Below are 16,567 nucleotides of genomic sequence, written 5' to 3'. Positions count from 1 at the left end.
AAAAATAAATAAAATGAGGGGTATTTTATTTGAACTAAGCAAAATTATCTGCCAATAGAAGAAGAAAATGTGGCTTGTCAAGACTTTCCAGAACAAGTGAAATTAGCTAACCTCAATGAACCCAAAAATACTTTAAAATAAGTATATTCTCACTAATAACAAGTGCACTTTTCTTGGTAGAAAAAAAATTAGACCTTTTTGCTCAATATGTTGAAAAATATTCTTAAATGAAGTAAATGCTAGTGCCATTATCTTGACATAATGATATGCCGTACAAACCAGGCCAAAACCAACTTGTCATCTGTCACCAACACGCATAGCACTAAACCACTGGTGCGTTTATGGCCACACAAAAAGTCGGACAACTCAAACACCACACAAAGTTACACTATGACTCCTCAGTCATACGTGTGCTTATTTTACTGTCATTTATTATGAATGTTAATTTATTGATATTAATCATGGAATGCTGTTACTAGAGAAAGTTACAGGAATGCACACTTCATCCTATGCTTACATTTCATTGTGCAACATGAGGATGTTGAAGGGGAACTAAATGTGATCTCTGAAAGGGGTACAAATGATTTCCAAAGCAGTGCTTTTGGTATAAAGTTAAGTTAGGTTAAATGAAAGTATTATTATTATTATTATTATTATTTATCTTACGGTATATATCAAAAATAATATTGAGCAAAATTTAATTGAAATATTGACGATGTGGCCCTCCAGCAGTGCTCAGGTTGCTCATGCGGCCCCCGGTAAAAATTAATTGCCCACCCTTGTGCTAATAGAACAAGAAAATTTGGCTTGTCAAAACATTCCAAAACAAGTCAAATTAGCTAACTTCAATGAACCCAAAAATAGCTTAAATAAGTATATTCTCACTAATAACAAGTGCACTTTTCTTGGTAGAAAAAAAATTAGACCTTTTTGCTCAATATGTTGAAAAATATTCTTAAATGAAGTAAATGCTAGTGCCATTATCTTGACATAATGATATGCGCTCGGCATTACATTTCTTGAAACCAGCAAACTTATACTAAAAACTAGTTTATTGTTCTTAATGGAAAGGCAACAAGGCAAGCGCTTGTTACTCTCGGGGTCTCCTAGCCGCTCAGGCAAATCATATTGTCTAAAAATGCATTTTTCCATGGATAACATGACATCATCGCGCCAAGTGCGTGCTCTTTCAGTCAATTAGTGCGCATATATACAGCCCGGCCCCGGCTATAACATTTTTTAATTGTAATTTTGAAGAATTTGTCTGAATGTGCATGAACTATTTCTGTTCAAAATAGTTAGAAATGTTAAATGTTTAAATATTAACTGTCAGTTTGCTGTACTGTGCCAACTGTACTACTATATGAGTACGTATGTTCTATTGTTTCATTGGAAATAAAACAGCAAAGTCCATTTGGCTGTCATCTGTTTTAATTATGAGACACAATTGTGTCAAAGTCATGATTTTGAAATAAGAAATGATTATTTAAAAAAAGTACTTTTATACTTGTGAGTGTTGATGACACAACAGTTGATATTCTAGTTTCAAGCATGTTTTACTCAATATTAGGGATGTCCGATAATATCGGCCTGCCGATATTATCGGCCGATAAATGCATTAAAATGTAATATCGGAAATTATCGGTATCGGTTTTTTTATTATCTGTATCGGGTTTTTTTGTGGTTTTTTTGTGTTTTTTTAATTAAATCAACATAAAAAACACAAGATACACTTACAATTAGTGCACCAACCCAAAAAACCTCCCTCCCCCCATTTCTTTCTGTTATCAATATTCTGGTTCCTACATTATATATCAATATATATCAATACAGTCTGCAAGGGATACAGTCCGTAAGCACACATGATTGTGCGTGCTGCTGGTCCACTAATAGTACTAACCTTTAACAGTTAATTTTACTCATTTTCATTAATTACTAGTTTCTATGTAACTGTTTTTATATTGTTTTACTTTCTTTTTTATTCAAGAAAATGTTTTTAATTTAGTTATCTTATTTTATTATTATTTTTAAAAAGTACCTTATCTTCACCATACATGGTTGTCCAAATTAGGCATAATAATGTGTTAATTCCACGACTGTATATATCGGTTGATATCGGTATCGGTTGATATCGGTATCGGTAATTAAAGAGTTGGACAATATCGGATATCGGCAAAAAGCCATTATCGGACATCCCTACTCAATATAGGTCATCAAATCTCAGCAACAAGCTGTAATATCTTACTGAGATCATTTAGGAGCAAAACACTTAAAACAAGTAAAACACTCTAACATAAAATCTGCTTAGTGAGAATAATTATCTTATCAGACAGAAAATAAGCAAATATCACCCTTATTTGGGATATTTTAATCTTACTTAGATTTCACTTTTTGCAGTTTGATTATACAAAAATGTAAATGTGTTGACGCTGGTGATATCGCCTTGTCTCTGCTCTGTCTGCGTCACGGCGATGTTCGGCCTTGGCAGTCAGCAGGCCGTTCCTGGACACAAACCTTGATACCAGACTGGCTTGCAATCTTTTGGATTGCGAGCTTTGCACAGACAAAGAAAAATACCACTTCAGCACAATTGACAATAACTATAGCAACGGCCCTTAAGCATAAGAGTTGTGTGATAATATATACATCATTATTCGAACAGAGGGACACTTAGTCGAACGCCGCTCTGGTGTCTTGGGCTTTTTGGGGGCTTCAAAAGGGGAAATAAGTAAAGTAAGGCGACACGGCCTGGGCATGTTCATCATGGCGTGTTTTCATTGGCGTTCCCAAGACGGCCGGGAGGGAAAACAGGCCTCGGATAAAGACAAGCAGAGAGGACGTGGAGAGTATTCCACCTTGTTGTTTGGAAAGCTAATCCCTCGCCGCCATGACAAATGTGTGTCGCCCAGACATGCTCTGTCACGTGTGAGACAATAGTAACGTGACTTGTACCCCCCCCCCCCACCCCCCCATAACAATTTACATAAAGGCATGCTAAATTATTCATTAATTATCCAGCAGGCCCCTGTGGATGGGGATGATGCACAAACCAGCTGCTAATTGGCCCATCAATAATGACGCGTCTTCATCTTCTGATCCCACCAGGAATATACAACCCACCCCCCCACCCACCTCCCACCCCCCGACCTTCTGTTCTTGCATAGAGATTATCTTAACTTTTCAGCTCAGGGAACTCTATTCTGTCATGATCTGTGGTCTGGATCATGAGTTTTATAATTTTTTGTTAGTTTTTGGACTCTTTTAGTTCCTGTTTGCGCTTCCTTGTTTGTTTTGTCACCATGGCGACTTATTAGTTTCACCTGTTTGGGACACACACTTGCTTTAATCAGGAGAGTATTATTTAAGCCTGTGGTTGCCAGTTAGTCTGTCTGGCGACATTGCTCTGTTCTGACTTGTTTCATGCCATAATTCATGCTTGTATTCATGCGTTTGCTTTGTTCGTACTGCTCGTTCCATGCCTTGCCTAGTGAGTTTTGTTTATTCATGCCACAGTTAGCGAGTTTTTGTTTCATGTCCATAGTTCACGCTAAGTGTTAGTTTTTGTTTCCTTCGCTAAGTTGCGCCTTGGCCTCGTACGCCTTTTTGTTTGTCCCTCTTTTTTGAAAGTCAAGATTAAATAATGTTCCTACAATGCAAAAAGTGAAATCTAAGTAAGATGAAATATCTCAAATAAGGGTGATATTTGCTTATTTTCTGTCTGATAAGATAATTCTTCTCATTAAGCGGATTTTATGTTTTACTTGTTTTACTTGTTTTGCTCCTAAATGATGTCAGTAAGATATTACAGCTTGTTGCTGAGATTTGATGAGCTATATTGAGTAAAACATGCTTGAAACTAGAATATCAACTGTTGCAAAGCTGTGTCATCAACACTCACAAGTAGAAAACTACTTTTTCAAAGTAATCATTTCTTATTTCAAGCATGTAAAAAAAAAATCATGACTTTGACACAATTGTGTCTCATAATTAGAACAGATGACAGCCAAATGGACTTTGCTGTTTTATTTCCAATGAAACAATAGAACATACGTACTCATATAGTAGTACAGTTGGCACAGTACAGTAAACTGACAGTTAATATTTAAACATTTAACATGTGACATTTCTAACAATTTTAAACAGAAATAGTTCATGCACATTCAGATAAATTCTTCAAAAATGACAATAAAAAAAAAATTGGCCGGGGGCCGGGCTGTAAATATATATATATATATATATATATATATATATATATATATATATATATATATATATATATATATATATATATATATATATATATATATATACATACATACCTACCTTGCGCACTAATTGACTGAAAGAGCACGCACTTGGTGCGATGATGTCATGTTATCCATGGAAAAATTTTATTTTTAGACAATATGATTTGCCTGAGCGGCTAGGAGACCCCGAGAGTAACAAGCGCTTGCCTTGTTGCCTTTCCATTAAGAACAATAAATTAGTTTTTAGTATAAGTTTGCTGGTTTCAAGAAATGTAATGCCGAGCGCATATCATTATGTCAAGATAATGGCACTAGCATTTACTTCATTTAAGAATATTTTTCAACATATTGAGCAAAAAGGTCTCATATTTGTTTTTTCTATCAAGAAAATTGCACTTGTTATTAGTGAGAATATACTTATTTTAAGGTATTCTTGGGTTCATTGAGGTTAGCTAATTTGACTTGTTTTGGAAAGTCTTGACAAGCCAAATTTTCTTGTTCTATTGGCAGATCATTTTGCTTAGTTCAAATAAAATACCCCTAACTTTTGTATTTTTTTTCCTTGTTTTTGAACACTGACTTTTTGCAGTGTGGGGGTTGGTTAAATTGCCCAGGACGAGCTGCAGTGTGCGCAAACAACCACCACACTGCAAAAAGTCAGTGTTCAAAAACAAGAGAAAAAAAAATACAAAAATGAGGGGTATTTTATTTGAACTAAGCAAAGTTATCTGCCAATAGAACAAGAAAATTCGGCTTGTCAAGACTTTCCAAAACAAGTAAAATTAGCTAACTTCAATGAACCCAAAAATAGCTTAAAATAAGTATATTCTCACTAATAACAAGTGCACTTTTCTTGGTAGGAAAAAAAAGAGACCTTTTTGCTCAACATGTTGAAAAATATTCTTAAATGAAGTAAATGCTAGTGCCATTATCTTGACATAATGATATGCGCTCGGCATTACATTTCTTGAAACCAGCAAACTTATACTAAAAACTAATTTATTGTTCTTAATGGAAAGGCAACAAGGCAAGCGCTTGTTACTCTCGGGGTCTCCTAGCCGCTCAGGCAAATCATATTGTCTAAAAATGCATTTTTCCATGGATAACATGACATCATCGTGCCAATTAGTGCGCATATATACAGCCCGGCTCCCGGACAAAAATGTTTTAATTGTAATTTTGAAGAATTCATCTGAATGTGCATGAACTATTCCTGTTCAAAATAGTTAGAAATGTTAAATGTTTAAATATTAACTGTCAGTTTACTGTACTGTGCCAACTGTACTACTATATGAGTACGTACACTACCGTTCAAAAGTTTGGGGTCACATGTAAATGTCCTTATTTTCGAAGGAAAAGCACTGTACTTTTCAATGAAGATAACTTTAAACTAGTCTTAACTTGAAAGAAATACACTCTATACATTGCTAATGTGGTAAATGACTATTCTAGCTGCAAATGTCTGCTTTTTGGTGCAATATCTACATAGGTGTATAGAGGCCCATTTCCAGCAACTATCACTCCAGTGTTCTAATGGTACAATGTGTTTGCTCATTGGCTCAGAAGGCTAATTGATGATTAGAAAACCCTTGTGCAATCATGTTCACACATCTGAAAACACTTTAGCTCGTTACAGAAGCTACAAAACTGACCTTCCTTTCAGCAGATTGAGTTTCTGGAGCATCACATTTGTGGGGTCAATTAAACGCTCAAAATGGCCAGAAAAAGAGAACTTTCATCTGAAACTCGACAGTCTATTCTTGTTCTTAGAAATGAAGGCTATTCCACAAAATTGTTTGGGTGACCCCAAACCTTTGAACTAGGGATGTCCGATAATGGCTTTTTGCCGATATCCGATATGCCGATATTGTCCAACTCTTTAATTACCGATACCGATATCAACCGATACCGATATCAACCGATATATACAGTCGTGGAATTAACACATTATTATGCCTAATTTGGACAACCAGGTATGGTGAAGATAAGGTACTTTTTTAAAAAAAATGAATCAAATAAAATAAGATAAATAAATTAAAAATATTTTCTTGAATAAAAAAGAAAGTAAAACAATATAAAAACAGTTACATAGAAACTAGTAATTAATGAACATTTGTAAAATTAACTGTTAAAGGTTAGTACTATTAGTGGAGCAGCAGCACGCACAATCATGTGTGCTTACGGACTGTATCCCTTGCAGACTGTATTGATATATATTGATATATAATGTAGGAAGCAGAATATTAATAACAGAAAGAAACAACCCTTTTGTGTGAATGAGTGTAAATGGGGGAGGGAGGTTTTTTGGGTTGGTGCACTAATTGTAAGTGTATCTTGTGTTTTTTATGTGGATTTAATAATAAAAAAATAAAAAAACAAAACAAACAAAAAAAACAATACTGATAATAAATAAACCGATACCGATAATTTCCGATGTTACATTTTAATGCATTTATCGGCCGATAATATCGGCAGACCGATATTATCGGACATCTCTACTTTGAACGGTAGTGTATGTTCTATTGTGTCATTGAAAATAAAACAGCAAAGTCCATTTGGCTGTCATCTGTTTTAATTATGAGACACAATTGTGTCAAAGTCATGACTTTTTTTTTATTTTCATGCTTGAAATAAGAAATGATGACTTTAAAAAAGTAGTTTTCTACTTGTGAGTGTTGATGACACAGCTTTGCAACAGTTGATATTCTAGTTTCAAGCATGTTTTACTCAATATAGCTCATCAAATCTCAGCAACAAGCTGTAATATCTTACTGACATCATTTAGGAGCAAAACACTTAAAACAAGTAAAACACTCCAACATCAAATCTGCTTAGTGAGAAGAATTATCTTATCAGACAGAAAATAAGCAAATATCACCCTTATTTGAGATATTTCATCTTACTTAGATTTCACTTTTTGCAGTGTGGCGACATAAATGATGGTACTTTGAGAGGTATTTACTGAAGTCGTACTAAGTAGGACGTTGCTGAAGGCCTAGGTGGGAAACGCACAACCCGCCACTGTCAAAGTTGTCATTTCAAGGAGTGGCTTAAGGGTTAGTGTATGGGTGAGGGCCGACATCCGGGCAACTGAGCTACATACGGGTTCTTCGAGCCATAGCAACGAGACTGGCGTTGAAAACAAACCGTTGCCATTACTCTTTAACCTGTCGACCTACGCTGGTTAAACCCGTCATTCTGCCTCCAAAATGCCGAAAAACGGTGTTGTTTTTGGTTGTGCTAACCACAACCGGAAACAGGGAAAACAAAGGTCGTATTTTGTTCTGCCAAAGCGTGATAAAAGCCCACAGAGACGAGACAAATGGCTCGCAGCTTTACACCGGGAAAACGAGGACGGTTCTCACTGGAGTCCCCCAAAGTCCCGGGTCGTGTGTTCGGATCACTTCGTTTCTGGTAAATATAAGGAACAAAAATCCACCTTCTTAACCACAACTTGGCTATACCGTCCGTGCTAATGTTATACTTGTTGAATTTGTACCTTATAACGTTCGACAGCTGAAGTTGTTGTTGTACAAAAATAACATGCGGTATATACTATATAGTCTATAGCAGGGGTCACCAACGCGGTGCCCGCGGGCACCAGGTAGCCCGTAAGGACCAGATGAGTAGCCCGCCGGCCTGTTCTAAAAATAGCTCAAATAGCAGCACTTACCAGTGAGCTGCCTCTATTTTTTTTAAATTTTATTTATTTACTAGCAAGCTGGTCTCGCTTTGCTCGACATTTTTAATTCTAAGAGAGACAAAACTCAAATAGAATTTGAAAATCCAAGAAAATATTTAAAGACTTGGTCTTCACTTGTTTGAATAAATACATGATTTTTTTTTTACTTTGCTTCTTATAACTTTCAGAAAGACAATTTTAGAGAAAAACTACAACCTTAAAAATGATTTTAGGATTTTTAAACACATATACCTTTTTACCTTTTAAATTCCTTCCTCTTCTTTCCTGACAATTTAAATCAATGTTCAAGTAAATTTATTTTTTTATTGTAAAGAATAATAAATTAATTTTGATTTAATTCTTCATTTTAGCTTCTGTTTTTTCGACGAAGAATATTTGTGAAATATTTCTTCAAACTTATTATGATTAAAATTCAAAAAAAATATTCTGGCAAATCTAGAAAATTTGTAGAATCAAATATAAATCTTATTTCAAAGTCTTTTTAATTTCTTTTAAAAATTTTGTTCTGGAAAATCTAGAATAAATAAGGATTTGTCTTTGTTAGAAATATAGCTTGGTGCAATTTGTTATATATTCTAACAAAGTGCAGATTGGATTTTAACCTATTTAAAACATGTCATCAAAATTCTAAAATTAATCTTAATCAGGAAAAATTACTAATGATGTTCCAGAAATTATTTTTTTAATTTTTTCAAAAAGATTCGAATTAGCTAGTTTTTGTCTTCTTTTTTTCGGTTGAATCTTGAATTTTATAGAGTTGAAATTGAAGATAAATTATGTTTCAAAATTTAATTGTCATTTTTTTCGTGTTTTCTCCTCTTTTAAACCGTTCAATTAAGTGTAAATATCATTAATTATTAATAATAACAGAGTTAAAGGTAAATTGAGCAAATTGGCTATTTCTGGCAATTTATTTAAGTGTGTATCAAACTGGTAGCCCTTCGCATTAATCAGTACCCAAGAAGTAGCTCTTGGTTTCAAAAAGGTTGGTGACCCCTGCTCTATAGCCTAGCTAGCTATTTTCGAAAACCGGACAACAAGAGGATACCAAAGGCAGCGTTAAGATGGACACCACCGGGAAAACGTAAGCCAGGGCGGCCAAAGAACACCTGGCGAAAAACAGTTGTACTTAAACAATACATGTAGCCCTCAAATCTCTCAATATTTTATACACTAACACTTGATCTGTGGGCTCTGTACCGAGGATGTCGTTGTGGCTTGTACAGCCCTTTGAGACACTTGTGATTTAGGGCTATATAAATAAACATTGATTGATTGATTGATCTCCCGCGTCTCTTTCTTAGTAGCGCGCAGGCTAAGCTAACTAGCAAGCTCAGCTAAGCCTGAGAAGCTTTAAAGTCCACTGAGACGAGTCTGACGCAAAATAACACATTTTCGTTTTTTTCACACGATATGCGAATGAGTAAAAATGCGTAAATGAAGGATTTAACGCCGACTTCCGAGCCACAACGCTCGTTAAATGCTTTTTCTGTCAATGCTGTGTTCGCTGTGAGCTGCTTTGTTTTCAACGAATTCCCGGTTGCTCGGGGATTGGTAGGCGGAAGTGACGTAGGTCCGCCCTCGCCCATCGAAGACATAACTATGATTAACCAAAGACTGGAAGTGCATCGCAGAAATTCCTTTGAATTGAGAGCCTCCCAACTAGTTGCTTGAAAGAGAGAAGGAAAAAGAAGCAGCCCTGCCCGAGTTCCACTCTCCTGTTCCTCCCTGTGGTTTCCTCGCTGATTGCGAGCGAGTAATTAAGAGATTGGGGACGAATTAGTGTCGGAATGAGCTGTCGGAAAGTCACATTTATGTGAAGGATGTGTTGGTGGCCGCCGTAAAAATGTAAATGATATAAATTGCCATTTAAGTGTAGCGCGGGCTAATGTGTCGCCACAAATTAATGTGACACAAGGCAGCAATGACAATCAAGGGCTGTCTCATTCTAATTTGCTCGTGCTTAGAGGGCTTTTGTGTGCCGACAGCTTTACGCAAATTAACACAATTGCCTCTTTTTATGAGCGCGCCGTAAATGTTTTTTCCCTCCTTGGCTGGCTAATGAGGAGGCAAAGCGCTCAGGCGGCGGGCGAGCAACACGGCGAGCGTCGGCGGAGGCAAGAACAAAGACAGAAGGCGCCACGGCTCCCTAATGAACTGCGAGAGCTCTATAATGGCGGATGATCCCGTATGGGTGCTCGTTAAGAGAAATCATTGGCAGGTTGTGTCGCAGGAGCAACTAAGCCGCCGCCAGATTTCTCCAGTTTTAGACGTGGCTCTTCTTTTCTCGCCAACATTTACAGCCAGAGTTGTGTGCAAGCTGAGCAAAGTAGAGCGGTGCACACAGCAAGGAAAAGTACCAAGTTAGGACCGAAATCATGGTCCCAATAGGGAAAAACGTTGCATCTTCCCGGGCGCGGCACCGCTGCTGCCCACTGCTCCCCTCACCTCCCAGGGGGTGATCAAGGGGATGGGTCAAATGCCGAGGACACATTTCACCACATTGTGTGACAATCATTGGTACTTTAACTTTAACTTTAGTCTAATAGAGAGCCAAATACTAGAGTCTGTGAACATTGCTCCAAAGTCAGGATTTTTTTTGTTGATTTAATGTGCGTACAAAAGTAAACGTTGACAGGTGCAAAGGCAGCAGTATATGATAAAACAAGACGGCAGCTAAAGAAGGACTTCCCTATTCATCCACGAAAAAACCCGCCAGGTGAACAGCTGATTTTACGACTTCCGGTGCTGACGTAAGACGACCCGCGTCCCATATGTGACCATAGGATGAAAAAATACACTACGGTACTAAGACTATAGTGGCCATTAACAGTTAGCTTCTACAGCTGGGTTGCCCAAAGTCCGTGACTCGTTTGTCATCGGCACTGCAGAAAGTCGGGGGTCAAAAACAAGGGAAAAAAATACAAAAATGAGGGGTATTTTGTTTGAACTAAGCAAAATTATCTGCCAATAGAACAAGAAAATTTGGCTTGTCAAGACTTTCCAAAACAAGTAAAATTAGCTAACCTCAATGAACCCAAAAATACCTTAAAATAAGTATATTCTCACTAATAACAAGTGCACTTTTCTTGGTAAAAAAAAAGAGACATTTTTGCTCAATATGTTGAAAAATATTCTTAAATGAAGTAAATGCTAGTGCCATTATCTTGACATAATGATATGCGCTCGGCATTACATTTCTTGAAACCAGCAAATTTATACTAAAAACTCGTTTATTGTTCTTAATGGAAAGGCAACAAGGCAAGCGCTTGTTACTCTCGGGGTCTCCTAGCCGCTCAGGCAAATCATATTGTCTAAAAATAAAATTTTTCCATGGATAACATGACATCATCGCACCAAGTGCGTGCTCTTTCAGTCAATTAGTGCGCAAGGAATATATATATATGTATATATATATATGTATATGTATATATATATATATATATATATATATATATATATATATATATATATATTACCTGCTCAGTGGCCTAGTGGTTAGAGTGTCCGCCCTGAGATCGGTAGGTCGTGAGTTCAAACCCCGGCCGAGTCATACCAAAGACTATAAAAATGGGACCCATTACCTCCCTGCTTGGCACTCAGCATCAAGGGTTGGAATTGGGGGTTAAATCACCAAAAATGATTCCCGGGCGTGGCCACCGCTGCTGCTCACTGCTCCCCTGTGGGGATGGGTCAAATGCAGAGGATAATTTCACCGCACCTAGTGTGTGTGTGACAATCATTGGCACTTTAACTTTAACTTTAAATTTAATATATATATATATATATTATATATATATATATATATATATATACAGTATATATTTACAGCCTGGTCCCCGGCCAAAACATTTTTAATTGTAATTTGGAAGAATTTATCTGAATGTGCACTATTTCTGTTCAAAATAGTTAGAAATGTTAAATGTTTAAATATTAACTGTCAGTTTACTGTACTGTGCCAACTGTACTACTATATGAGTACGTATGTTCTATTGTTTCATTGGAAATAAAACAGCAAAGTCCATTTGGCTGTCATCTGTTTTAATTATGAGACACAATTGTGTCAAAGTCATGATTTTTTTTTTCGTGCTTGAAATAAGAATTAATTATTAATTTATTAATTAATACTTTAAAAAAGTAGTTTTCTACTTGTGAGTGTTGATGACACAGCTTTGCAACAGTTGATATTCTAGTTTCAAGCATGTTTTACTCAATATAGCTCATCAAATCTCAGCAACAAGCTGTAATATCTTACTGACATCATTTAGGAGCAAAACACTTAAAACAAGTAAAACACTCTAACATCAAATCTGCTTAATGAGAAGAATTATCTTATCAGACAGAAAATAAGCAAATATCACCCTTATTTGAGATATTTCATCTTACTTAGATTTCACTTTTTGCAGTGTACCTGGAAAAACTTGTGTTGCAAAACACTGCAATGTATTGAAATCAACGTATGCCCTTCGCAACAACTCAGTTTTAACATGTAACTTTCCTTTTTCAAAAGAAGAACATTTAGATAAGAAATAATGCATTGAAAACAGTAGACAATAGAATCTACTACTAACAACTACCAAATTGTTATGAAGTTAAGTACTGTACTTTCCGGACTATGGAGCGCACCGGTATTTACATTTTAGAAAACAATTACATTTTTTACATATATTAGCCGTACCGGACTATAAGCCGCAGATATATATATCTAGGGATGATGTTTGATAAGAAATTATCGAGTTCGAGCCCATTATCAAATCCTCTTATCGAACCGATTCCTTATCGATTCTCTTATCGCATCCAGATAGGTTGTTGTATATGGAAAACAATACAATATTTGGTTTAACAAAAGCTCACTTTTATTTTATAAGAAAAAAATAAAATCAAAACAATAAATAAATATTGACTAGGGATGTCCGATAATATCGGCCTGCCGATATTATCGGCCGATAAATGCGTTAAAATGTAATAGCGGAAATTATCGGTATCGTTTTTTTTATTATCTGTATCGTTTTTTTTTTTTTTTTTTTTTTTTTTTTTTTTTTTTATTAAATCAACATAAAAAACACAAGTTACTCTTACAATTAGTGCACCAACCCAAAAAACCTCCCTCCCCCCATTTCTTTCTGTTATCAATATTCTGCTTCCTACATTATATATCAATATATATCAATACAGTCTGCAAGGGATACAGTCCGTAAGCACACATGATTGTGCGTGCTGCTGCTCCACTAATAGTACTAACCTTTAACAGTTAATTTTACTCATTTTCATTCATTACTAGTTTCTATGTAACTGTTTTTATATTGTTTTACTTTCTTTTTTATTCAAGAAAATGTTTTTAATTTAGTTATCTTATTTTATTATTTTTAAAAAAAAAGTACCTTATCTTCACCATACCTGGTTGTCCAAATTAGGCATAATAATGTGTTCATTCCTCGACTGCATATATCGGTTGATATCGGTATCGGTTGATATCGGTATCGGTAATTAAAGAGTTGGACAATATCGGAATATCGGATATCGGTAAAAAGCCATTATCGGACATCTCTAATATTGACTGTTGTAAAATGAAGCCATGCCTTGAGGCGTTTTTTTCCGGTCCATTATTGTCGCTGCTTCTGTATCTGCCTCCTAATGACTGAGCTATGACGTGCCACAGGGCATTTCCTGTGGGACGGGATTTGTTCCCAGGTATTCGAATAAAGAACCAACTCTTTTTCTTTACTATAGTGGCCTCGATAACCGGTTCTCAAAAAGGGATTTGAGTCCATGGAATCGGTTCTTTTTTTATCGAACAACCCGGAGAACCGGTTTCGAACGTCATCCCTACGTTTGTAAAATGTTGTAAATGTTTATTTACATACCTTCATAGTTTCCAAACGGTGCCTGTAACACGGCAGTAAAACGGCCGATCAAGCAAAACAGAAGTCATCGTCATGGCTGCTGCGGAAGCTACACTGCAAAAAGTCAGTGTTCAAAAACAAGAAAAAAAATACAAAAGTTAGGGTTTTCCCACCCCCTGATCTAGAATATTCTCTATTCTCTAATAACTCTTAACATTGAACAAGTCTGCTTTGAGATTTATGAGTATGAGTGAATTTGGAACAATATTGAACATGGGAGTCAAAATACTGTTTTTGCAATATCTCTTAGCACGGACTTCTCACAGTTCAAGTGTACGAGGTTTTCGGCACGTCGCTCACGTCTTCTTTTGGCCCCACCCCCAGGCTCTGGAGAGCGAGTTCGTGTCCTGCCAGCTCCACCAGTGGATCGATCTGATCTTCGGCTACAAGCAGCAGGGGCCCGAGGCCACCAGAGCCCTCAACGTGTTCTACTATCTCACCTACGAGGGCGCCGTCAACTTGAACTCCATCAGTGAGCCCGTGCTCCGAGAGGTGAGGCTTGCCAACACTGCAAATGTCCCTTTGGCCCTCTATCAACACTGCACATGTCCCTTTGGCCCTCCATCAACACTGCACATGTCCCTTTGGCCCTCCATCAACACTGCACATGTCCCTTTGGCCCTCAGTCTACATCCTATGCTACCCTTGCATACTACATACATATTGGCTTTCTGACTCCAGGTAAGTCTTCCGGGGACGATTTGAACTCAAGATGGACCCATTATCGGCTCCGGTATTTGTCATTTTGACGTATATCGGTATTGGCTCTTATTTTTAAACAAAGTTAACATCAGCAGATACAATATATACACATATGATGCCAGTATTTAGTATTAACAAATAGTAGGGGTGTAACGGTACGTGTATTTTTATTGAATCGTTCCGGTACGGGGGTTCCGGTTCAGTTCGGTTGTGTACCGAACGAGTTTCCACACGAACATATTAAGTAGCGTAACGCACGTTATGTAAACAATGCACACGTTATGTAAACAATGCACACCGAGGCACAACACACGGCATGCTAGCAGCTAACGGGCTAGGATAGACTGACCATACGTCCTCTTTTCACCGGACATGTCCTCTTTTGCGGAGCTGTCAGGTCGGAGTTTCTTAAATGCCTCAAATGTCCGGCATTTTGAGTTAGGGTTGCGTGTATTTTCAATGTACATTCAGGGTTAAGAAGGGGTTAAAAACAAAACAAACAGCAGCATTGGTGAGGGAGGGGCAGAGAGAGAGAGAGAGAGAGTTATGATAAACGGCTCTGCTTTTTATCCATAGATTTATCACATTTAATTTGTTATTATCTATAGCAGGGGTGTCAAAAGTGTGCCCCGGAGGCCATTTGCGGCCCACAGCTAATGTTTTAAAGGCCCACGGCACATTCAATACTATTCAAATAAACAAAAACATAACAAAAGTCAAATAAAAAAGCTTAAAGGTTAAATGTAATTTTGAAAAAGTTGCAATGTTGACTAATAAAACAAAGCTGGGTTTTTTTCTTTCAAACTGTCATTGCTCAAAACATAATATTGAATCAAAATCAATGTTATTATGAATTATTGACCTATCCAAGGTTCCCATTACTTCACATCAAATATTACACTAAGAAAAATATTTTTGGTGGAATTTTTTGCAAATTTGTTAAATAAATAACTAGAGATGTCCGATAATGGCTTTTTGCTGATATCTGATATTCCGATATTGACCAAACCCTTAATTACCGATACCGATATCAACCGATACCGATATCAACCGATATATACAGTCGTGGAATTAACACATTATTATGCCTAATTTGGACAACCAGGTATGGTGAAGATAAGGTCCTTTTTAAAAAAAAAAAAAAAAGATAAATACATTTAAAAAAATTCTTGAATAAAAAAGAAAGTAAAACAATATAAAAACAGTTACATAGAAACTAGTAATGAATGAAAATGAGTAAAATGAACTGTTAAAGGTTAGTATTATTAGTGGAGCAGCAGCACGCACAATCATGTGTGCTTACGGACTGTATCCCTTGCAGACTGTATTGATATATATTGATATATAATGTAGGAACCAGAATATTAATAACAGAAAGAAACAACCCTTTTGTGTGAATGAGTGTAAATGGGGGGAGGGAGGTTTTTTGGGTTGGTGTATTAATTTTAAGTGTATCTTGTGTTTTTTATGTTGATTTAATACCAAAAAAATAATTAAATAAATACATTTTTTAAAAAAACAGTACCGGTGATAAAAAAACTGATACTGATAATTTCCGATATTACATTTTAAAGCATTTATCGGCCTGCTGATATTATCGGACATCTCTATAAATAACCAAAACATTTATATTTTGTTGTTTTCTTACTGTACCGAAAATGAACCGAACCTTGACCTCTAAACCGAGGCACGTACCGAACTAAAAATTTTGTGTACCGTTACACTCCTAACAAATAGTAATAACCACTGCTCAAGCCCTTTTTCCCTGCATGAGAAAAGTTATCTTTTTAATTTTTCTAATTAATTTAAGAATTAAATTACTGTTTTTTTTTTAAATAATTCTATATCTGACAGGTAATTTATTCAAGTTTTTGTGAGAATTCTTCTCCGGTCTTCTCAGCTGATTTTACTGCAGCGCTCGCGTGTTTCATCTGCCTATAGCGGGTGTCGGCAACCCGCGGCTCTAGCGCCGCCCTAGTGGCTCTCTGGAGCTTTTTTAAAAAATTTATGAA

General features: G+C 36.4%; 1 protein-coding gene across 1 annotated transcript in view; it reads left to right on the top strand.

The window, feature by feature from the left end:
• LOC133639440 (lipopolysaccharide-responsive and beige-like anchor protein) overlaps positions 1-16,567 on the top strand; it is a 231,290-nt gene that overhangs the window by 36,787 nt on the left and 177,936 nt on the right. The window contains exon 2 of the mRNA XM_062032729.1: positions 14,178-14,345. Within this exon, the coding sequence (XP_061888713.1) occupies positions 14,178-14,345 (168 nt within the window). The remainder of the gene's footprint in view (positions 1-14,177; positions 14,346-16,567) is intronic.

This window comes from Entelurus aequoreus, linkage group LG22 (assembly GCF_033978785.1).
Source record: "Entelurus aequoreus isolate RoL-2023_Sb linkage group LG22, RoL_Eaeq_v1.1, whole genome shotgun sequence".
In the NCBI taxonomy this organism is placed as follows: Eukaryota; Metazoa; Chordata; class Actinopteri; order Syngnathiformes; family Syngnathidae; genus Entelurus; species Entelurus aequoreus.
Note: the sequence above shows the minus strand (reverse complement) of the source record. Positions and strands in the feature narration are given on the sequence as shown.